Raw genomic sequence first — 25988 nt, 5'->3', positions numbered from 1 at the left:
TTTTAGCCCTTCAATAATTTTATTTTTGTTTTAATCCCTACACCTTTTATGTAATTTTTTTATATTATTTAATTTTGATCTCTTAATATTTTATATTTATATTTTTATCTCTATATTTTATTAAAATTTCGTTTGAATTGGCTTTGAAATAAGAACTCTTTCAAAAGAACAATATATTTATTTTATTTTATTTCTTTTTACAAAGTAATCATAAGTATTTTTTTTTACTGAATACAACAAATAATAACTAATAGCCAATTATAATAGATATACCCTAAAAATTACGTAATTATTATATAAAATAACTAATAAGGATATATATTATATTATTTATTTTACTATTGAAATAGATATATAATTATTAATTTATTATTTAATATATTAAAATATAAAATTTTAAGTATATATAAAAATAACCAAATAATTATTATATTTATAATATTTTATATTTATTTATTATTTATTATAATTTTAAATAATCTATCCATAAAAAAATATTTTAAAGATACAAAAATTATATAATTAATAATTTTTTAAAAAAAAATAATATAATAAGTAAAAAATAATATTAAATCAGATGAAAAATAATTTTAAAAATAAAATTAATACAATCCGTAAGTGATAGATAATTAATAACTCTTATTAGTTACTTATCACCTATTAACTCTATTTTTTTTTAATTGTCATCAACTCTATGGATAATTCAAGTAGAGGTCTTAATTAATAGTTATTAATTATTTTATATTAATAAAATATAATTTAAGTTGCTAAAAAAAATGATTTTGACATATTTTATACACAGTAATTTAATAAATGCAATTCAACTTTTTATATTTATATATATATATATATATACAAAAATTCTAGTGTAATTCAAATGACAACTAATTTTAAAATATATCAAAGTATTAACTATTTTAATAAAAATTTTCAGATATCAACATCAAAACATCAAATCTAATCAAACTACATTAAGAATTCAGTTTCGATTCTGATAAAAATAAAAAACCGAAGTTTAGTTCAATTTCTTATGAACCCAACCCCATGGCTAAGTAATAAAAGATAGCTCAACGAACAAACAGGGAGAAAGGGTTATTACACTCTATTCCAAAGAGAACATATGACAATTTCCAACCAAATGGCCATCCATTGGAGAACACAGCGATTAAATAAATAGGACCTCACAAGTTTAAAGATGACTCCAACATTAGCTCAAAACATCTTCAAAAATTGAAAAAAACTTTCAAAGCGTTGTACCAAACAGGTGGATGAAACCCACAATATGGGCAGGTGTTCATTTTTTTCGTTCATGTGTATGTGTAGTACTTGTGAAAGCCAAATCCTTACTGTTATGACCTAATAATCTAAATCGGAAAAATTGAAGATGTGTTGCCTGATTTCTACAACAGCATTAATCAAGGAGAATATGATGAATAAAGGATGTTGACAAATGAAAACCCTAAGCCTCCAAAGGTACAGCAGTGTCAAGCCTCACCCGATTTAGCCGGACAGTACCAAGAATATATTCAGGCAACTCTGCTTCTTCTTTTGCCTGCAAACATAGCAGCAGCAGCCGGTAATATGTTTGTTTCCTTGACAAGCAATATCTAATTGTCTATGACTTGCATGTATTCAGTAATGTGGACTAATAGTTATCATCGCTGTGCAAGTGGGACATGTTAACAGAATGATTAGAAAATTTCTTCCAATTATAATACCACTTCCTAGCATTATTACTTAAAAATAGGTAACACTATACTCAAATGCGTCAGTTATAAATGAACCATAGTGCCCGTTACTTTTTTTTCAATTGGCCATAAAAAAAAAAAAAAAAAAAAAAGCCTGCGCTAGGAAAAGATCAGAGGAGATATCATGATCATTAGACAATAATCCCTCAAGAATTTGATCCTTTCAAGAACAAGATCAGATTAACACCTATGTAAACTTATATCCTCATCAATTGCATAGTTTCAACTTTGAATCAAGCTTTTTCCTTCACCATGTCCGAGTTACCAGTATTCAGTATGCACAATGAAACAGTAAATTTGATGCCAGCCTTAATTCGGGGCCAATCCCCTGATAGATGCATTTATTCTAATTTGTTATGGAAAGTCAATCACTATGTTATGGAAAGTCAATCACTATATTATTTCTCTGTATATTCTGTATTCTGTATTCCTATTTAGGATTTCTTATTTAGGATTTCTTCCTAATTAGTAGAACACAATTATAGGAATCAATTGTATATATATACCCATGTACAGATTAATTGAAATCATAAGAATTATCTCTTTCTACATGGTATCAGAGCAGGTCACCAATCTAGGGTGACTATTTGTTCTCACCACCCAGCTCAAAAGAGACCTTAGCTGCCGACCGGCCGTTTCGATCCCGATCAACACTATTTATTCTTACTACCCAGCTCAGCAGAGACCTTGGCTGCTGACCGGCCGTTTTGATCCCGATCAACATCGCCGGCGTCGCCTCAACCCCCTCATTCCACCACTGTATGCTGTTGCCTGATCCAGTATACCATTAAAGGACTTCTGAGGTTTGGCTCTCAGTTCCTATTTGGGTATTTGCTTGATTTGTAATTTTTGGTTATTTTGCTGCTATAAGCACTTTGGATTAGCTTTTCGGTTAGTTTTCTTTGTCTCAACAAATGGTAGACAATAAGAATGTTATTTCTGATGTGATTCCGGTGATGACTAAGATCACGGAATACAAACTTAATGCTTCGAATTACTTGGAGTGGAGTAAGACTGTTATGGTCTATTTGCGTAGCATTGATAATAATGATCACCTTACTAAAGATCCACCCACTGATGATACACGACAAACTTGGCTAAGGGAGGATGCTCGTTTGTTTTTGCAGCTTCGGAACTCGATTCATAGTGAGGTAATTAGTTTAATTAATCACTGTGAATTTGTTAAGGAATTGATGGATTACTTAGGTTTTCTGTATTATGGTAAAGGGAATATCTCTCGTATTTATGATGTTTGTAAGGCATTCTACCGTGCTGAGAAAGAGGATAAGTCTCTCACGGCTTATTTTATGGATTTTAAACGGGTATATGAGGAACTTAATATATTGTTGCCTTTTAGTTCTGATGTGAAAGTTCAGCAGGCCCAACGAGAGCAATTGGCTATTATGAGTTTTCTTGCAGGCCTTCCTTCAGAGTATGAGACTGCTAAATCTCAGATTCTCTCCAGTTCTGAGATTTCCTCTTTGCATGAAACGTTCACACGGGTCCTTCGTACAGAGAGTACTCAATCTTCACAGCCTGCCAGTAGTGCTCTTATTAGCCGTAATCCAAATGGACAACAGGGTAATAGAAGAGGAAGTAGAGAAGGAATTACAGGCAACAGAAAAAATCAGCATAATGGAGAAGCTAGTTCCAATCAGGATTCAAGAGGAGTCATTTGTTATTATTGCCATGAGCCTAGCCATACAAAATATAATTATCCGCAACTTCAGAGGAAAAATCAGCGATCACAGATGGCAAATATGGCAGCAGAGAATTTTACAGTATCTTCCTCTGAGAAAACTATTTTGGTATCTGCAGAGGATTTTCCACAATTTTTCCAGTATCAGGCATCTCTAAAGCCTACTAATTCCCCTGTCACTGCGATCACTGAGTCAGGTAAATCCACTACATGCCTTGTGTCTTCTTCATCCAAATGGGTTATTGATTCTGGTGCGACAGATCACATGATAGGTAATTCTAGTATTCTATCTGCTTTTCAGTCTAATCTCACTTTCTCTACTGTTACTTTAGCTGATGGTTCTACTTCTTGTGTCATAGGTTCTGGAACTGCGAACCCGACTTCGTCAATTTCTTTGTCTTTTATTTTGCGTCTACCAAAATTCTCTTTTAATCTACTTTTTGTTAGTAAACATACTCGTACCCTAAATTGTTCTGTTTCCTTTTTTCCTGACCAGTGTTTGTTTCAGGATCTTACGACGAAGCAGATTATTGGTAGAGGACGCGAGTCAGGTGGTCTCTACATTCTGGAAAATCATGTACCGCAGTCGCTTGTTTGATCCAGTACCTTAACACCTCTTGAAGCTCATTGTAGATTGGGTCATCCTTCTTTGTCTACCATGAAGAAGCTGTGTCCTCAATTTCAGTCTTTATCAGTACTAGAATGTGAGTCGTGTCAGTTTGCAAAACATCATCGTTTGCCTTCTGTGTCTAGAGTCAATAAACGGGCTTCATCCCCTTTTGAGTTAGTTCATTCTGATGTTTGAGGTCCTTGTTCTGTTACATCTAAAACTGGATTTCGTTATTTTGTTACTTTTGTTGATGATTACTCTCGTGTTACCTGGTTATATTTAATGAAGAATCGTTCTGAGTTGTTTTCTATCTTTTGTGCCTTTTGTAATGAAATCAAAACTCAATTTAATATTTCTGTGCGCATATTAAGAAGTGATAATGCCAAAGAATATTTTTCAGCACAATTTCAGCCTTATATGACACAAAATGGCATTCTTCATCAGTCTTCCTGTGTGGATACCCCATCCCAAAATGGCGTGGCTGAAAGAAAAAATCGGCATCTTCTTGAGGTAACTCGTGCTCTTTTTTTTCATATGAAAGTACCTAAACACTTTTGGGCGGATGTAGTTTCTACGGCATGTTTTTTGATCAATCGTATGCCAACTTCTGTCCTTAATGGGGATATTTCTTATACTGCTTTGTTTCCTACAAAATCTTTGTTCCCTGTTGAACCCCGTATTTTTTGTTGTACCTGTTTTGTGCGTGATGTTCGTCCATAGGTTACTAAATTGGATCCAAAATATCTCAAATGTGTCTTCCTTGGGTATTCCCGGCTCCAAAAAGGGTACCGTTGTTTCTCTCCTACTCTTAATCGTTATCTTGTTTCTGCAGATGTCACATTTTTTGAGTCCACTCCTTTTTTTTCCTCCATCATCTGTGTATGAGAGTCAGGGGGAGGAGGATGATCTCTTAATATATACTGTCCAACCAATGTCTAGTCCTCTCCCACAGCCTGATCCTTCTGTCTCTAGACCTACTCGACCTCCCGTTGTTCATGTTTCCAGGAGATTTGAGATTCCTGACTCAGATCCTCCATCAGCTACTTCATTGGGAGATCCTGTACCTCATACTGATCATGATTCTAATCTAGACTTACTCATTGCTCTTCGTAAAGGTAAACGTTCATGTACTTACCATATCTCTTCTTTTATTTCTTATAATCAATTGTCTTCTTGTTCTCGGTGTTTTGTTACTTCTTTAGACTCTGTTCTATCCCTAATACTGTTGGTGAGGCACTGTCTCATCCTGGCTAGTGTGATGCTATGAAAGAGGAAATAGAGGCTTTAGATGCTAATGGTACATGGGAACTATTGCCTTTGCCCACTGGTAAGAAAGCTATTGCTTGTAAATGGGTATTCTGATGAGTAAATCATGATGGTTCTGTGGCTAGGTTAAAAGCACGCCTTGTAGCAAAAGGATATGCTCAGACATATGGGGTTGATTACTCTGATACTTTTTCTCCTGTAGCTAAACTTACTTCTATTCGCTTGTTTATCTCTTTAGCAGCTACATATGATTGGCCCCTGCATCAATTGGATATCAAGAATGCTTTCCTTCATGGTGATCTTCAGGAGGAGGTGTATATGGAGCAACCACCTGGGTTTGTTGCTCAGGGGGAGTTGGGTAAAGTTTGTAGGCTTCGAAAGTCTCTTTATGGCTTGAAACAAAGTCCTAGGGCATGGTTTGGGAGATTCAGTGAAGCAGTACAGGAATTTGGTATGCAAAAGAGTAAGTGTGATCACTCAGTATTTTATAGGCAATCTGAGGCTGGTCTAATTCTCTTGGTAGTCTATGTGGATGACATTGTCATCACTGGGAGTGACTCTGCAGGTATTTCATCTCTTAAAACCTTCCTCCAAACTCAGTTTCAGACCAAAGACTTGGGATTGTTAAAGTATTTCTTGGGTATCGAAGTTATGAGAAGTAAGAAGGGTATTTTCTTGTCTCAAAGAAAATATGTCCTCGATCTATTGACAGAGACAGGAAAATTAGGTGCTAAACCTTGTAGCGCACCAATGACTCCAACTTTACAACTGTTAGCAGGGGATAGTGAGTTGTTTGAAGATCCAGAGAGATACAGGAGATTGGTAGGAAAATTGAACTACCTTACAGTCACTCGTCCTGACATTACTTATGCCGTTAGTGTGGTAAGTCAGTATATGTCTTCCCCAACTGTTGCTCATTGGGAAGCCTTGGAACAAATCTTGTGTTATCTGAAGGGCGCTCCAGGAAGAGGTTTGCTATATGGTAATCATAGGCATTTGAATGTTGAATTTTTTTCAGATGCCGACTGAAATTTGGATCTAAGGTTGACAGAAGGTCAACTACTGGATATTGCGTTTGTAGTGGAGGAAATTTAGTGTCTTGGAGAAGCAAGAAGCAGAGTGTAGTTTCTCGATCTAGTGCTGAATCCGAATCTGAGCCATGGCACAATCGGTATGTGAGGTAATGTGGATACTTTAATTACTAGATGATACAGGTTTTAAGACCTTCTGCTGCGAAATTGTGGTGTGATAATCAAGCTGCTCTTCATATTGCTTCTAATCCGGTGTTTCATGAGCGGACCAAACATATTGAGATTGATTGTCACTTTATTCGTGAAAAGATTCAACAACAGATCATCTCAACAGGACACATCAAAACTGGAGAGCAGTTAGGAGATATTTTCACAAAAGCTCTGAATGGAGCTAGGATTGATTACATTTGTAACAAGTTGGGCATGATTAACGTCTATGCTCCAACTTGAGGGGGAGTGTTATGGAAAGTCAATCACTATGTTATGGAAAGTCAATCACTATATTATTTCTCTGTATATTCTGTATTCTGTATTCCTATATAGGATTTCTTATTTAGGATTTCTTCCTAATTAGTAGAACACAATTATAAGAATCAATTGTATATATATACCCATGTACAGATTAATTGAAATCAAAAGAATTATCTCTTTCTACATAATTATTTATTTCCTTTCTCAGAGACTTTAAATTGGCTTTTGTGAACACAATCATTCCTCATAAGGTACGTTATTGTCTGCTGCTGCTTTCATACCACATGAAGCCAAATGTGAATGGTATACAACTCAACTCAACTCAACTCAACTAAGCCTTTATCCCAAAAATTTGGGGTCGGCTATATGGATTCGCTTTTTCCACTCTGAACGATTTTGGGTTAAATCCTCAGAAATGTGTAATGCTTCTAAGTCATGCTGTACTACTCTCCTCCAAGTCAATTTAGGTCTACCCCTTTTTTTCTTTCTATCCTCTAGCCTAATGTGCTCTACTTGTCTAACTGGGGCCTCCGTATGTCTACGCTTCACATGACCAAACCACCTCAATCTCCCTTCTCTCAACTTATCTTCAATTGGCACCACTCCTACCTTTTCTCTAATACTTTCATTACGGACTTTTATCTAGTCTAGTATGGCCACTCATCCACCTTAACATTCTCATCTCTGCAACTCTTATCTTAGATGCGTAGGACTCTTTCAGTGCCCAACACTCACTACCATATAGCATAGCCGGTCGTATAGCTGTACGGTAAAATTTTCCTTTTAATTTATTGGGAATCTTACGATCACATAAAACTCCCGTGGCACGTCTCCACTTCAACCATCCGGCTTTAATCCTATGACTAACATCCTCCTCACATCCCCCATCTACTTGAAGGACTGAGCCTAGATATTTAAAGTGATTACTTTGGGGTATACAAATGAATTCTAAATGTTATGAGATGTAAATTAATTCCAAAACATAATTATTTCAAAAGCAACATTATAATTTAAATGCCACAAATATGAAAATTCATTTCAAGATTCCAAGTATTTGACAGCAACAAGCTGCTGTATTTTAACATGTAATATATGCACCCTAGAAATAATGAGCTGTTCAACTCATCTCAACTAAGCCTTTATAAAATTCTCAAAAAACCACCAATAATTTGATTACTATAACAGCAGAAAAGCATCAGTGGTTACTTTATTTGTTTATGGAAAAGGTTTCTTAGATGGGGAAAAGCTGCACAACAAGTCATGGTCCATAGCCATTTAAGATATCGAGTACATACAAGTACATATAAGAAGAAAATTTTCAGGACTAAATGCCATAACAGGACAAACCTCTATCAAAATTGCCAGATCAACAACCAAGCTCGTGACATATCCAAGGACAAGGCCAATTACACTCCTTGCTACTGAGGATGATCCAATATCTACATCAATCTGCAGAATAGAGATTTTGGCAATAATCTAGTAAATTAAAGGAGCACAACTAAGTGTTCTGAATCTCCAACCTGCTAGCAAAATTAAGTAAACGAATCTGAATGACTTTTACTAATCTGAATGGTGTAGGCAAATATTGAGAGATTGGTAGATTGCAGTAATGGTTTATAACATTTTTTCCTTTTTTTTTTCATGAAATCATGTTTCTAGAAATACAAAGAATTTCCAAGTGCACTGTTAAATCTCATGCTAGACTATTTATTAGAGAATATGCAATTCAATGTTATAATAGAGGGGGCAAAAGAAGAAATGGAACATATCTATAGAAACACAAAAAAAAGAGAAACAATTTTAGTACTATTTAACCACCAGTTCTTTCACTCGGATTCCTACCAATAAAATAAATATAAGATAAATTCCACACCAGGATACATTAAATCCTGAAAACTACCAAAATGATAGTGCTTCTTTTCAAATTGAGAATATAAAAAGTCGAGGAGACCACTAGCAAGGCTGCTATAAAGGGGGAAAGTAATAATGGAAAAGCATCACCTCCAGAAAATTGTCTTGTCTGAGGTACTTGCAGGATACAGCTTTCCCCAAAAGGCAAGCTTTTGTCCCAACAGCACGCTTGACCATCCAATATCCCTGTCAATATTAAAGAGAAATAAGCTGCTCTGCACCATCAAAGGCAAAACGGGGGAACGTCACTTAAGTTCCCCACAATCTAATATTATTCTAAAAGTGTTTGATACCTCAATGATACTTGGAATTAGTTTAAATCTTGAATCCCGAAACATGTCTGTCCCATCAACAAATTTACTCAACAAAGAACTTTTATTTACTGGCCTTTCTGCAGCATAGTAGAGTACCAAGCTGTAGTTTGGTTTTCCTGGAATCTGAAACAAAAATTATGACATGCATATTCTTTTTTAGAAGACAGATGAAACTTCTAATACAAAGTAATATTTTAAGATATCAGATTAATGATGTCTCTCAATCCCATTCATCAACAACCTAATCAACAAATTAGCGTTATCATGCAGGACCAAAGGCTACTTTGTTTAGGGTACTCAGGAAGTAATTCAATCTTTTTCTGCATATTAATGTATGTAAAATCAGATAAAATGAAAACTGCAGTTTATTGTGGTATATTTTATATCTTTGTCTTTTAAACATGGATGACTCAGATGTGATTCCTAACCTAAGTATCTCAATAAAAAATATGGTTCTGAATAGGGATGAAAGAAAAAGGATTCATGTGACTGACAAAAACTAACTTTGGCATAAAGTTCAGACAAGCATAAATAGAGGCTATGTCAAAGTTCTACCATAAAATGTAGCAGGCCTTCTCAAGTTTTGTGAAACTTGGGGTTTGCATGATGGCATGAATCATGTTCTAATGTTCAAAAGTGGTTTTCCTCCTTTCCTCAAAGTACTACTGGCTTTAATGGAAGATAAAATTACACTCCTGCCTTCTCATTCACCCAAGAACCTCACATTGTAACTTGTAAGTAGCATGAATTAATTCACATTATTACCAATAATGATGGTTCCATTATTGCACAAATATATTTGGAGTTCCAGTTAATGACAATTATCATGTGAAACATTCAAGAAGCATATTTTCATCCATGATTTTAGTATAAAGTTCATTGCATCTCTCAAATGACTTCATCCATTTTGGAAATTCAAATCTTTATTCCACAAACATTAAAACTATAAGTTCTGCTGTTAAATGTTAAACAAAAATGAATTCTCACATAAAACAAATGGACAATTAAAAAAGAGTAAGCAGTAACTCCTTGTAAGCACTTGAATCGGGGGCAGATGCAGGATTAAATATTAAGGGGCCAAAATTTAAAATCATATAATTATTATAATGAATAAAATTGTGCAAAGAGAACTTTTATCAAACAATAATTAGCGTTCATTTTGTATATATAAATCATATTTTTATAAATTTTAAATAACCAGAAAAAAAATTAACAAAGAAGGTATATGTCACACCCAAGTTAGTGGATACACTCCATGCACTCAACCTAACACTTAAAACCATAAACTAAACTTGGCATCCAAAATGTTAAATGAAAAATCATGGCACAAAGACTTCATAATACAAAATAAGATATAAGAAGCTTGGAGGCTTTATTTTTTTTTTCCCCTCGCCATTTTCCATTGTCCTTTTCTATTTTCCTTTTATATCTTCATTTATATATATATATATATATATATATATATTTATTTATTTATTTATTTCTAGAGCATTCTAAATAGATATTCACACTTTACATTTAGTATTATTATTATTATTATTATTATTATTATTATTATTATTATTATTATTATTATTCCGTTCACTTCTAAAATATTTCTTTTGCATAATAATGTCTAAATTCCATAAACTGATTATCATTATTATTTTTATTATTAATAATATTATCTTAGAGGCAATGTATTATGGTTACAATATATTTATCTATTTTTTAAAATTTGGGCCTAGGAGGAAAGGAAGGGGGGGCGGCCAAGGATCTAGAATAAAAATAATTATAGTATAATTAAAAAAACATCTCCCCGTGCCCCACACCCACCAAAACAAAAAAAAAAAAAAGGAAGAAAAAAAAAACCCTATTTTGTGCATCCGCCTCTGACTTGAATCTGCATTTATAAAAGGACAAATGACAGAAAAACTCAAGATTTTACTCACTTTTCGATTGTGAACACTTATAAAATTATCAATGGGGACTATAAGCTTTAGACATTGAAGCAATTGAAGCCTGTGCCTAGTTTATCTCACTAAGATGTGCCCTGCTAAAATTGCTTGCCAATGTGGTTTAATTTAGTAATTCTTAATGCTGATTAGAATGAGATAAAGCTGAGTGGAATTTTTTTGAGTAAGATAAGGATAACTGAAAGAAGGAGGAAAAAAAAATTCTGTTTTCCCTCATTTTCACAGCTAGATCTCATTCATCTAAAAAAATTATTCAAATCATGTCGGTGCACCGTTCTGTAAGGCACATACTGTAGAAAGAGAAATTAAAGGGTGGCAACAGGTTCCTGGATGCTAATGATAATTTTGCAAGAGGTAGTCACAATTAAAAGAGAAAAAAAGCTTTCAGACTTCCTAGGTCATTCACCCTTTCAAAGCATGTCAAATTGAAGGAAATTGAAATGCATCCATCTACATACCTGAAGATTAATGACAAGTATAAATGGAAGCTTCTTCCCGGCCTGTGTCTGAAATTCAGAATATGCAGTTAAAGGATATATAGCTACTCAAAGTACACAAAACTGCAAGTATTTTGATCAAATAGTACAAAATGTGCCTTTTTCAAAGGTAAAAGAGGTACCATGCAAATCTAATGCACTAAACAATTCATGATTCTTTTCCTACAGAAACCAAAAGACATATGATCTAGCAATATAGTTAGGATGACAATAAAATGGATAAACCAAACAGGATTAATTTGCAGAATGAGAAGATATAGAGAGGTCCATTCATACCTAAAATCCACTCTTTTTTTTTTTGTTAAATATAAAAGAAAAATTTATAAACAAAAGAGGGGAAAGTAATAATTACAAGGGGGGGAGAATAAGTTATTCTACTCTACATGAATCAAGGAGTAGATAAAAAAAAGTATGGCTCCCCAACCTATTTTAAATAGTAGCAAGAGATGCTCCTTAAAGCCCCAAAAGCAAACGCCCATCATCGGTTAATAATCTCATCCCAAAACAAAATCAGGACAGGTAAAACTTAACCCTAATTCCAATTATTCTTCTTTAGCCAAATATCACAATGTTCCAAGTAGTTTAGCAAACTGAGATCATCTCTTAACCTTGTTACCCATACAAGAAGCCCTATATTCATGAGCATCAAAACTCCGTGGGCGCTTGGAAAAATCCTAATGCTCTTCAAAAACAACAAATTGCTAATCCCATATCAAATAAGAAATAAGACAACATACAAGAGCTAAGCGTGAGACCCGCTATCTCTTTAGCACAATACACATGTTTATGAATCATGTTGTTAGTCCACTAACTTGCAACATTATGGAGGGCCATTGACCTCATAAATGGCTCTAGTTTGGGATGGAATCGTGGTCTTTCAAATGATATTTGCTAATAGAAATGGGCAGACATCCGGAAAGCAAATAGAAAATGTGAACAAAGACGACCGTGAAATATGTTCTATAAGCCTCTTGAGTCCAAACTTTCCAATTGGACTAAATGAGCATGAAAAAACTCAAACATATTATTCACTAATGTAATATTTGCCATCTCCCTATCATTGAGATTTTTAAAGAATGAAAATTTCCAGAAACATGTCTCCATTTATATTTAAATAAGCAAGTAAAAATATACTTAATAAAAAGAAACTTCATAAGTTTGGTATGGATGACATTCACTATTGTCTCTAATCCTTACCATTTAAACAACAATATTGGTCAGAGTATAGAAGTTGCTGATGCTACTGTGAATCTTTTAAAGTAAAAAAATCACTGAAATTCATAGTTTAATATATATTTAATTAAACATCCAAATAAATATGATTTTCTAGTCATAATTGACTAATAGTGGTAAAAAATTGTTCATATGGAAATGAAAATGTTCTAAATTAACTAACTATTAAGCCTTCATTACAAAAATGACAAAAAAAAATCTTAAAATTTTCAAAAAACAATTACAAAGCAACTTTGTGGAACATAATTTTTCACATAAATGGGCAGGCGAAACTTAACCTAAATGGGACTTCACAAGAAGACCCGTTAGCATGGATTTAAAAAAAAAAAAAAAAAAAAAAGAAGCCCAAATATGAGTTGGATTTTCAAAATTGAGTTTCTATTTTTTTTTTGGAAAAAAAATGAAGAAATAGACAAATAACAAGCACGCTACTACTCAGTCCACTGTTCTCCCTTTCTGCTTTGAGACAAAAGAGCCACTATGTAACATTCCTTCACAGGTAAAAGTCTGTCTCTGGTGATATCTCGATCAATATGTAACAGATTTTTGCCTATTTTCTGTTACACCCAGTGATGTGGATTTTGAAATCACAGTGAAAGACTTGTCATCTGTAACAGCCGTGACAACCCGATTTTGTAGAAATTTAGAAACAAAGATTTAGAGAAAAATAGCTTGATTATTTCCCTCAAGCCTGTGGGGTTATATATACAATTTCAATGAACCTAAATAGGAAACTACACATGATTACCCTAATCAAGGAATTCCCTAATTTTAGGGATTTAACCTCCTATTACAGCACTAATAAGTCAAACACAATAGTTACATTCCTATTCTAACAGTTTTCCTAATCAAAGAAATAACTAAGCCCACTTCTAGGAAAACGAGTTTAACATGTTGCAAGCAGGATGTTCTCTGTGGGCTGATACAACTTGTGAAAAGGAAAGGGAACCTGTAAGAGACAATTGTCATATAGCCGCTACTACAACGCCAGCCCATCACTAACTACTGTTACTGGCTGTCAGTCACAATTTAACCCTTTTTTCTGCAATTTTCTAATTCATTCAAGTTTATCAGAAACAAGTAGAAAAAAATAGACCTCATAGATCCAGATTTTTCTCATGGTCTCCTACTCTCCTTGAAAGGAAATCAATTTTTCAACTGTACTCTGAAGTCTGAACACCAAAAATTAGTCTCCCATTTTCAATGTTACAATCAAACAACAGAATATAATTCACTCATAAAATGCATTCTACAGAGTATTTCTGAAAGGCATCTCTTCTCTGAAACAAATGAAGCCATATATCGTGTAGCATGGAAGACTGGTTCTATATACTACCTCATTTATGAAAAATTCCAAGTTCCTAATTAGAGCATATAGCTTGATGCAAGCTATTCTATGTATCACATATAGTGGTTTTAGAACAGCTATCCACAATTACTTAACAAGGTATAGCAGACTATCAAACAACAAAGGACTTGTCTGAAAATGAAAGCCAATTTTGGAGCACTACAAGTAAATTGTGAAATAGAAAGGTTAGGATATAATTTGTTTCACATCTTCGCCTACAATTTGAAATAAATTGAAACTCAAACTATGATTTTACCTGCACTAGACATTCGGGATGCAATGCAACTCTATCCATGGGACTATCAACTTTGAACCAGTCAACAGCTAAGAGCTTGAGAAGGGGATCCCCACCCATTACCTGAAAAAGGCTAATGATGAAATTCACATCAATAGAGAAAAAAAGAGAAGTTGGGAGGGGGGGAGAGAAGGGGGTGGTGTTGTGGGGGCAGCGATGCACTTGTTAATATTAAGTTAGAGATTACAAGGAATTCACATTGGAAAATTGTTCCCAAAAAATGTTATGAAATTGTTGATTCGAGAATATAACATTTCATAAACCACATGAAAAATAAATGGAGCCACAACATAAAGAACACCAAGGTGCACTAATGGAATCCATAAATTCCAAGTGCTAAGTTTCAACTTTTTTATGATAAAAAAACTTAGCCACTCAAAAAAAAAAAAAAAAAAAAAAAAGCCAATTGGAGGCAAATCACAAAATCAAACAATCTATGTACTAAGAATTGATCTGCCAACCTCCTATGAAAATTATGCACAATTCAACAGAAAAACAATGGCCACCCTTGACACAATCTAAAAAGGATAAAGAAATTTGAAGTTTTTGTAAATAATATAATACTAAAAAAATGCTAAACTAAAGCGAGGAATCATAATTAACTCAAATATTAATAAGAAAAATTTAGAAAAAATTTTAGAAATAAAATACAACCAAGTTAAGCAGGCCGGTGCCTAGCGATGGGTAACCCGGTGGGAAGTTGCGGTTTTCGCAACTAGGAGCCCTAAACCCGGGGAAAAATTCATAAAATAATCTTTGAGACTCCAGAGAAGGGTCATTGAGGTTTCTATGGCATTAAAATGCCAAGAAAATGCTTAGAAAAATTTTTCAATCGGTACAGATAATTTTAGTCTGTTAAGCCAAACGGAGGGCATTTTGGTCATTTCACCTTCAGAGGTGAATTTTGGCCAACTTGTCCAGTTAAGTAAAAGAAATTATGACTCAAGTATAGGGAAGTATACAGAAGACAAGGGATAGAATTATAGAAATACAGTATAATATATTATATGAACTATCTCAGCTTCTTGTGAAATTACAAAGTAGTCAAGAAAATGAAGAAAAAATATTAAACTCTAAAGCACAAATATACACGCGCGCACGTGTGTATGTGTGTGTATCAACATATTCACAAGATGAGAGTGGCAAAGATTTTGATTTTAAGATAGATGCCTAATATACAATAATAAATAAAGTTAGTGTTGGAATATCACTTGTGGGAATAAGTCCCACATTAGCAATGTACCAGAAAATTTAAGGGTATACAAATGTTGGCAAACCAAACCAAAATGGCTATTTTGGTGATAGGGAGCCCAGTTCAGCATGAAGCCGAGCCCAGTTCAGCATGAAGCCTACCAATTTGATATTCACACTCCTGATTTCAAAATTCAATAGTTAAGAATGACTACACTCAACAAAGAGCGCAAGTAGCACATATTGAGATCATGGTTACATAGATCGTGGTACGTATTGGGTTGTGGTACGGGTATGAGTATAGGTACGCAGAATGCCACTTAGCTAGTTATAGGATACGTAGGGGTAGGTTTAGTTGATAAGTCGATTTAGAATGTGGTACATCAGTACATGAATTGTATCAATTCGGTTCATGTTACTTGAATTATGCTCAATTGTATAATCCCAAGTTTAAAAAAACCCAATCAGATAATAATTTCTTTTATTTTTATATTATTATTTTTATAATTTATATTTTTTTGTAAGATTAGTATTAACAAAAAGAAAGTTTAAAAATCTATTTTTAATATACTATCAATTTTTATCCATTAAATTTAAAAATATAATAATATCTTAAATATAAAGGAGTTTAACTGAAATTTAATAATTTAATAGGCTATACAAATTTAGGCTTTATGAATTGTTTTAATAGACCTTATATTAAGCCCTAAATCTCACTAAACCATCATATTTGGCGTTTGGGTAAAATACATGCAGATGTTTCTTCTTCCTCTAAAGAAGACGTTCTTCACTCTTCTAGTCGAAGTTCCACCCACAACTAGCAGAAGAGTCTCCCGAGGACGAAGAGCTAAGAAAGCTATCTTCTTCTGCTGCTGCTGTTGACTTCTCCTTCTTCTTCTTTTGCTTTTGACTTCTTCTTCTTCTTTTTCTTCTTCTATCAACTTTCTTTTCTGTAATTTCTGTTTAAACTTTTGGACTTGCTTATTTTGGCAACCTAGGTCGCGTCCCCTTACGAATTGGGAAGGACGAACTAGAACGCGGAACTCAAGGGATCCAACAAATCTGATAACTATGATTCGGATAAAATGAAAGTCTCATTTAAGATAATTTGGTCATTTCCAATGCTTTTGTATGGAAATGTAATAAATTAGTAGTGACAGGAGCAAGGAGGAAAAGGTGGAGACCTAAAATGACATGGAGGGGGGGTTAATCACACCAATTGTCCCTCAACTTAAGTAATTGTTTCATTTCAATCACTTAACTTCAATTTGTTATAATAAAATCCCTAACCTTTAGTTTTTTTAAGAAAAAGTTCCCCTGACTGGCAATAATAGGTTTCCAAGTAAAAAAGAAAAAAAAAATTATTATTTTAGCCCTCTTTTCTATAAAAAAAAAAAAAATCTTTTTCTTCCCTTTCCTTTTTTTTTTTTCTTCCTTTCTCTCACATTCTTAATTTCTTATGGTCAAATTAATACAATTATTCTATTTTTAATAAAATTATTATTTATTACATTCATTTATAAAATTATTTATTTATTTATATTTTCTATTTTTCATTAATTTAAATTTTACTAAACTTTAATTGAGTTCATCAATAAATAATTCTATTTGCCCTTCAATTTTAAAACACTATTTTCTAAAATTTAATTTCAATTGAATATTTTAATTCAAGCCCCAATTAATTTATTTGCTCTTTTTAGTTTAAAATTTTTTTTCTAAAGAATAATTTGAACTAAACAATTAAATTCAAGTCTCAATTTAACAAGGACTATAATTACAATTTTAGTTTGTTTTAAAACAAAATAAATTAAATTTAAATATTAATGGAAATTATGTAGTTAAAACATAATGGCAAACCCTAAACCCTAATTCAGATTATTTATGGATTTGCCATTATGGTTTAATTATATGACTGCCATTAAAGTTTAAATATTAATTTATTTTGTTTTAAAACAAACTGAAATTGTAATTATAGTCCTAGTTAAATTGAGACTTGAATTTAATTGTTTAAATCAAATTATATTTTAGAAAATTATTTTTTAAAATTAAATTGGCCAAGTAAATTAATTGGCACTTGAATTAAATTTTTTAATTGACAAAAGAATTTTAGAAAATAGTGTTCTAAAATTAAAGGGGCAAATAGAATTATTTATTAATGAACTCAATTAAAGTTTAATAAAAATTAATAACAAATAAAAAATATAAATTAATAAATAATTTTATTAATAAATTTAATAAATAATAATTTATTAAAAATAAAATAATTTTATTGATACATAAGTAGCAATTAATTCGACCATAAGAAATTAATAATGTGAAAGAGAAGGGAAAAAGAAAAGAGTAAGGTGATAAAATGGTGATTTTATTTTTGGGAAACGGATAAAATAGTAGTTTTTCATTTTTTACTTGAAAACTTGTTATTGCAAGTCATGGGAACATTTTCTGAAACAAAACTAAAGCTAAGGGATTTTATTTTTACATATTTAAGTTGAGTGACTGAAATGAAACAACTACCTAAATTAAGAGACGGTTGATGCAATTAACCTCATGGAGGAAGTAATTTAAAAAAAATTTAATATTAATGTAGAACTAATCTCAAATATAGCTAAATGGTGAAAAAAGATCTATATAGCCAGCTCTAACTAGTTTGGACTAGTTTGGAATAGTAATTGGTGTTGTATATAAAGCACAAGTTAAAAATGCAATTGCAGTACATTTTTCAGTGTACCATAACAAAATAAGGAGCAAGATATTTCATTTTGGTATTGCAATAAGATACTGATTGTACCATAAACAAATGAATTTAAGAGAACCACACCTTGGAGCTATGTGATACATAAAGTACCATAAATAATGTTTTAGAAAGAAAAACAAACCTTAGAGTTATCCTTTAGGTAAGTCTTTCCTCTAATCATAAATCCCATGCCACTTGGAGAGGTCCAACAATTTGAGTCCTTCTCATCCTTCCCTTTGGGTAGGGAGCCATGGAATTGGCTTAGATCAATATCCATTAGAGTTTCACAAGGATCCAATTCCTTATTTACATCCAGAACTGCATCCACAATAATTTAGTACAGAAACTAGATGGTGGAAAAGGAAATAACAATGTAATATTATTTAGTCTAACAGCCAATAAATAGAAAACTGTAAATGTTTTGTCAACTATTGCTACTTATTCAAAGTTATCAATAGTGGCCATTAACTCTCATTAATTGATATAGTCGTAGTGGCAAGAGGTTTCCCTTTCTAGGAATGACTACAACAATAAACCTATAATTTTGGATGTTACAGGTCAATAGATTTATCATTAACGACCTATCCATGCATAAGCATTCATTTTTTGTAAACCACATTGATTCTCAAAGCATGTCAACAAAGAAAAGGCAAAACATATGACCAAATGCAAATATACAATTTTTACTCCTCAAAGTTTGTGCTTTACTTATACTTTATCAACAAAAATTTTATCTAATAAAAATGGGTGTCCTAGTGTACAAGACTTCCCACTTCACAAGATTTGTAGAGGGTTCAATGTATGCAACATTCCCCCTACCTTTGAGGCTACTTCTTTGGCTTGAACCCTTAATAACATTAGAACACCAAAAAACCAATGCAAAACAAATGGTATCACAAGACAATTAAAGATATTAATATGCCATTACATAAATAATGATTGATTGAATTACATGTATCAAGGCGAGAAAAGACCTGAAGTTCGCCTCAAAGCCAAGCTTGTGATGGCCCATGAAACATTCTTCAATTTCACTATCTTTTCCTGTTACATAATGCAACAGTTTTCAATGGATGGATTTATTTTGTTTTCCATAAATAAAAGAGATGAATTCAATCAGATACCACAAAAAAGGGTGTTGATTCAGACACCAGTACTAGGGGCGAAGGCCAAAAAATTTTATTGCAGGGGCCAAGCCAACAATAATACATCAACAAAACATTTATTCATATTACAAACTCTAATATATATATATATATATATATATATATATATATATATATAGTGCATAAAATACATAGAAAATAAAGACAACACATAATATCAAAGAATAAGAATTTTTTACTAGTTCAAAAAAATTATAACAAAATTTTTATAATAGGTATTACATGATATAGTTTCCATTATTATAAAACTTTAAAATATAAATTTCATTATTTAACAATAACAACAACTAAACTTTAATAACAAACTAGTTTGACTCGCTATATGGATCCTTTTTTATTATTTAGCTCTATTTAAGACCAATTCCATATCAATATTCAAAAATTGTAAATTTTTAACACTACTCCTTTCCACGTCATTGTAGGCCTCCCTATTTTTCTCTTCCCACTTCCCATCACTAATTTATCACATTTTTGTGCTAAAACATTTGATTATTTACGGTGGGCATGACCAAACCATCTTAATTGATACTGTCTCATTTTATCCTTGATTTGTTCTACATGTACTATCGGGCAAATGTGGTTAGTCCTGATCTTATCCATTATCGTAATACTAGATATCAATCTTAACATCCACATCTACCACGCTCATCTTATAGATATGTTGTACTTTACATGCCCAACATTCACTCCTATACATCATGACTTTAGTTCGATAAAACTTTTGCTTTGTAAAGGATTTTACTATTGCATAACACATCCATCACACTCCTTTATTCCATTTTAATTCTATGAGTTACATTCTCATCTATTACTTCGTTCTTTTGGAAGATAGAACTTAAATACTTGAATTGGTCGCATTTTGGCACTAATATCCCATCCAATTGAACCTCCCTTCCATTCCTTTCATGAGAACTAAATTTGCAATGCATATATTTTACATCTTACTTCTACTTCACCTAAAACCCTTACTCTCAAAAGTGTTTATCCACAATTCTAACTTTTGATTAACTCATTGACTAATTTTATCCACTAAGACAATATTATCTGCAAATAAAATGAACCATGGGACAATACGGATGGTTAGCTCATCTATAACTAAGGCAAAATAGGTATGGACTCAAAGATAATCCTTAACGTAAACACACTATTATGTTGAACTCGTTTGTATCCCCTCCCATTGTTTCTACATTGTAATCACCCACTCATACATGTTCTTAATGACGTTTAATATTAGAGATTGACTACTTTATTATTTAGAACCCACCAAATAACTTCTCCTAATACTTTATCATATGCCTTTTCTAGGTCAATGAGCAATACTATGTGGAGATACTTCTTCCTCTCCCTATAAATTTTCATTAATATTCTTGCTTTGTTGTAGATCTACCAAGCTTTGTTGTATCTACCAAGTATAAAGCCAAATTGGCCTTCTAATACCTCAGTAATGTTACTCTTTCCTATAGCTTCATTATGTAACTCATCAATTTGATGCCCCAGAGGTTTGTACAACTTTTGATGTCTCTTTTCTTCTTAAAGATAAGAACCAAAGTGCTACTCCTTCACTCATTTGGCATCTTTCCAGATTTTATATGCCATTGAATAGCTTGGTAAGCCAAGCTACAATAACCTCCCAAGGCACTTCCATACTTCTATAGGGATAACATCTAGCCATAAGCTCTCCCTATCTTTAGATTCTTCATGGCCGCTTTAATTTCAACAAACTTGATTTTAAGAGTGTAGTTAAGGTTATTCTTTGTCAGAGAAAGATTAAAGTTTGTAAAGTAATCCCCATGACTCACATTAAAAAGTAGATAAAAAACTCTCCTTGCCTCACTAACCGCTTCCTTAGCTTATCTCCTTGCCAACTTATAGTTCTCAAAGGCATCCCCATGTTTTGTTATAGGTAAATTTCAATACCATTATCTTTCGATCTTAATAGCTTTTTGAACCTCCTTGCCCCACCACTAAAACTCTTATAGGCGTGGTCCTCTACCTTTGGAAGTGCCTATTATATCTATTGCTACTTTCTAAAAGCTTCACCCTCATGCAGTATTATACCAAATCCTAACATAAAATTTACACATAAAATTTACATATCAAAAGCAAAATCATTAACATAAACTCCAAATAGTTAGACTAGATAGCATAATCGTATAAATTTAAAAAAAAAAATAATAACAAGCACCTTTTGCCCAAATTAAAAAGACATGAAAAATTAGAGTAAAACAACAAAATAAGTAATTAACAACTTAATAGCAAATGTAAGACAAAGATAAATGTACATTTAAGTTGATCAATCCAAAATTTATATTAGTTAACACCACTAGCTTTGTATACTTGTATAGATACAAGGTAAATTTTTAGTTTGAACGGCATGAAGGAGAGACGATTTAAATGAAAGCAGAGACAAAGGAAAAAAATTGTATTATACCTATAGGATGAGAGAGGGAAAAAAATCTAAATTAAGAAATCCCATTTGATTTGGGATGGTGTAATAGGGAATTACTACATTGACTTGTATTTAACTTTCAAATAACAACTACCAATTGAATTTTAATTTGAAAATATAAAAGTTTAAATAATTAATTTTTAATTCAACTTTTGTACTTATTTAATGACAATCAAATAATTATAATGCTTCAACTTAAATCATAATAAATTATAAACTATTAAAGTTTAATAGAAAATTTGAGGGGCCAATTAACAAAAAATTAAAATTTGCTACATCTATTCAAGTCATTGTTTCTCTTCCCTTCACTCCAATACACATACTAAAGATTTTTTACAAGTGTTTGGGGGCCAATGCTCCCATTTTCCCCTTCCCTTTGCCACTGCCAGCACTCTAGATTTTATACAAGAAATTCACAAGGCACAACAGAGGTTTACTAACCTAATAGTACTTATTTTCAAATGCCAACAAGGCAAAGAAAAATAAAAGGATAAATAAAAGAGAACAACCTCATTCTTTAGATGATCTTCATCATCACTCCCTTCAGATGATGATGAATCAGCAGAAATCGCATCATAGAACTCATCCTTTACTTCTGCATCATCATATTCACTACTAGAGACTGAATCATCAAAATCTTTGGAATGGACAACAATAGTGGCATATTTAGATTCCAAAGCTGGATTCGCTCTAATATATTCCTTCAAACCTGATTGACAATAAACCAAGAATAAACAACTTCATAGGATTTAAAGAATGTCATGTAGAAGAAATATAGTAATTCTTGAAAATGTGCCTAAAAATCACATCCAGATTTTCATATTCAAAATTCTTATTTTCCCTGAGAATGAACAGTAATATAAAAGCATGTTATTCTTCTAGTTAAATGGTCATCATCACAAGCCATCTACAAACAACATGACTATATTCTTCTCCTCCATTTTCCATTCTCAAGGCAATACTTTCTAAATTTAGAAAACAAGCTTAAAAAGTAATTTATAGTAAGGAATATGTTGGCAGGCAGGCCCAATCAGTCCAAACAAAACCACAAATACATATGATTCCACCACCAAGACTGCAATTGTTTAGCAAAAAAATGTTACTAGAAAGCATTTCCAGTGTTTCAATGTGCCCGGGAAAATTTTTAACAGACAATGTTTTCCTTGGTAAAGGGAAAGCTAAGATGTTCTCATAGAAAATGGTTTATTGTAACAAAGGGAAAATTATTTGCCAAACTTTCATAAACATATAAAGGAAAAAGGAAAAAATTCCTAGCGAAGAAACACATAGATATATACACCCAAGTCCACCTCTAACTACTATCAGCTATCATTAGTTATCGTTGACCTTGTCAACCACCCTAAATACAAAAATTAAAAAAAAAAAAAGCTCTAGAGGTTCACATTCTCATTTGTCTTTTTCATTGAAAGGAAATTAATTTTTCCAAAGTACTCCAAACACTAGAAAATAATTACCAAATAATTTAAATTATTAAAACCAAATGACAGGTAATTCATTTTCTCAGAAAAGTTCTCCACAAATTATTTATGCAATACAAACAGAGTCCTTGTTAAGGAATAATACCAATAAGGTTCAAAAAGCAAATTTTATCAAAAGGTAAAGGGTGCCTGTGCATGAGGCTTCCCAGATATTTTGTCAGACAAGATAACACCAGTACACCACAACAGAAGCTCCAAACGAAAATGTAATTTTCCTTAACTTGACAACTATTTTATACAATGTATAACGCAAAATCAAGTGATAAATGGCAAATGGGCTGCAAATATCAGATTAGTTTTTGTAGAAATTGTGGTCCTAAGACCCAGAAAGTTGCTTGGCTGATACACTCCCCGGCAAGTGTCCAAAATTCTGATAAACTAATAAAAACTTCTGAAACAGATCACCAACCTCATTTGGATCAAATAATATACATTTGATGGTCTCAAAGGCAACCAATATTTAATGTTTCAGCCCGTAGAAAAGCTTCACGTAATGTACAAAAAAAGGGATAATAAATACTTTACTTAACCTGCCACTTGGGACAACAATGCGTAAGGAAGAGTCTTTTCAAACTTTGAGCAGCGATTTCTCTTCCATCTACACCATCCTGCATGATGTATCTCTAACGTTCGTGTCACAATACATCTCATAGTATTTGAATCCAAGGGTGTGTTTAAATTTCTAATCTCCCAAGTAGAAGCTACAGGTCAAAATCACAAAAAAAAAAGTCAGTAAGTAAAATATCATGCATTTAATGGAGAGCTTTCAATATCAAGCAGATAATTGATTTTCACCATGCGAATAAAACATTCAAAATTGATATCTAATAAACTGAAATCAGAGATGATCAATACAAAGAAGATTCTTTATGCACACATATAAACATGCATCAAGACAGTATAAACACCCATGCTAGCAACATAATTGAATTATCCACATCAAACATTTGAAAAATGGACCCATAATCCCAAAAAAGTTTATAGGAGAAAACTGGAGAGAGAAATAAGTGATACGCAAGCTTTTCAAGTACCATTTTAATTAGGAATTTAGAGCCAGGTTTAAACATTTAAATCCTATTTCCAGCCAAATATGTCATAGTGTATCCCATTATTTTTTAACTTCTTTGATTTCTTCAGAACTCTTCTCTTGGTAGTTTAGCTGTTTGTTTTAGCAGAGAGATTTTGGTTGTTTTGATTAGGTTTTCTTTGTTCTAGTGTTCTGTGAGTGGTTTTCTAACCCTCACTCTTTTAATCTTTTAATAATATTTTCCTTGCTTTTTAAAAAAGGGTATATAAATTGTGCAGCAGTAAGCATTAAGGACATAATAAATGCTTTTAATATTCAAGAAATTTTCCAGTTCAGAAAATGAATCTTCTTACGGTTGATTTTTGTACGTCGATATCCAGATCTAGGAGGTCGTGTCTTATGTACAGCTGGAAATTGCAAGATGGCTGGAGAAATAAATGAATGTGCATCAGCTAACCACATAGGTGGCAAATTTAATCCTTGAAATAATCCACAGAGAAGTATAAAAAAATATTGGCCAAAAAAAAATTGATGAGATAACAGACACACAACTAAATACTATGTTGCCCAATTGAATTGCAATTGTAATGTGGGCTGTTCCTCTGCATACATGTAGTGACACGTGTGAGCAAATTAATCTATGCTGATGTTTGGTATACATCAGTGGCGCCTCTATGGGCCAAGGTTACAGTCCCACAGACTGTCCAAGTCTTCAAAACCAACTTCAACCAAGCACCATTGCAAATGATCCAAGTATTTTATGCCACTGTAATAGGATCAGTACTACCATAGCTGTCTTTCAGCAACAGAAAGTTTGGCACAAAAAGTATATGTGGTGCTGACACTGAGAAGACAGAAGCTAATCCACCTAGCGTCAAAAGGTTCACAGGATATTGCATTGCATGTAACTTGATGTTAAGAAGTAATCATAAATTAAGCAATATAATGATGTTTGCTTACTATATGTTCCATCCTGGCTGCTAAACCATTGCCTTGAGAAGAGAAAATCTCTTCTGGATTGCCACCTGAGAAAGACATTGTCAGTCAAGTGAAAAGAAAAATGACATAGGATAGGAACAAGCTGAAGTTAAAGTCAATTTCATTGTAGTAAGGATTCAATAACGGATGCCTTGTGATCTTCAAGAAACCTAAAACATGACACACAGGGAAAGTTTTCATACATTTAAGCTTTAAACAATGATGACAAAAACAAAGTAAAAAGAAAGCTATAATATGCAAAAGCTAGTAATGGTATGGGCAATTGAAGGATACATATAGTGAATTAGTGATACATAATGATTATTTGAAGCACATTACCTGTCCAAACAGGCTAGCACATTTGCTTGACCATTTTTGCATTGGGTATAATGATGGTACAACGTGCACAATTATCACAAGATTGTTACTTTGGAGACAACACATGAGGCTGAGCAGCATTCTAGCAAGTAGGGGTATCAGTGTTTAACCAAAACTTTTTTTTTTTTCCCCTTATCCTTTCATTTATTGATGAGTTACACATTTATATCCAGATTCCAGATGAAAATGAA

General features: G+C 32.6%; 1 protein-coding gene across 2 annotated transcripts in view; it reads right to left on the bottom strand.

Moving 5' to 3' along the window:
• Positions 1-1127: 1127 nt before the first annotated feature.
• The window catches only part of LOC110669440 (protein ENHANCED DISEASE RESISTANCE 2), a 47038-nt gene continuing 22177 nt past the window's right edge, over positions 1128-25988 (bottom strand). Inside the window, exons 11-22 of one of the 2 annotated variants that reach the window (XM_021831113.2) lie at positions 25402-25466; positions 24795-24866; positions 23945-24115; positions 22425-22624; positions 19278-19344; positions 18446-18621; positions 14340-14441; positions 11464-11511; positions 9030-9173; positions 8827-8922; positions 8173-8274; positions 1128-1552 (exon numbers count right to left, since the gene is read on the bottom strand). In XM_021831113.2, coding sequence (XP_021686805.2) covers positions 1460-1552; positions 8173-8274; positions 8827-8922; positions 9030-9173; positions 11464-11511; positions 14340-14441; positions 18446-18621; positions 19278-19344; positions 22425-22624; positions 23945-24115; positions 24795-24866; positions 25402-25466 — 1336 coding nt within the window. In that variant the 3' untranslated portion in view covers positions 1128-1459. Of the gene's footprint in view, positions 1553-8172; positions 8275-8826; positions 8923-9029; positions 9174-11463; positions 11512-14339; positions 14452-18445; positions 18622-19277; positions 19345-22424; positions 22625-23944; positions 24116-24794; positions 24867-25401; positions 25467-25988 lie in introns of those variants that run through there. The other variant, XR_002497685.2, reaches the window with a different exon arrangement.

This window comes from Hevea brasiliensis, chromosome 17 (genome assembly GCF_030052815.1).
Source record: "Hevea brasiliensis isolate MT/VB/25A 57/8 chromosome 17, ASM3005281v1, whole genome shotgun sequence".
NCBI lineage: Eukaryota > Viridiplantae > Streptophyta > Magnoliopsida > Malpighiales > Euphorbiaceae > Hevea > Hevea brasiliensis.
The sequence above is the reverse complement of the archived record's forward strand: the minus strand, read 5'-3'. Positions and strand labels throughout refer to the sequence as shown.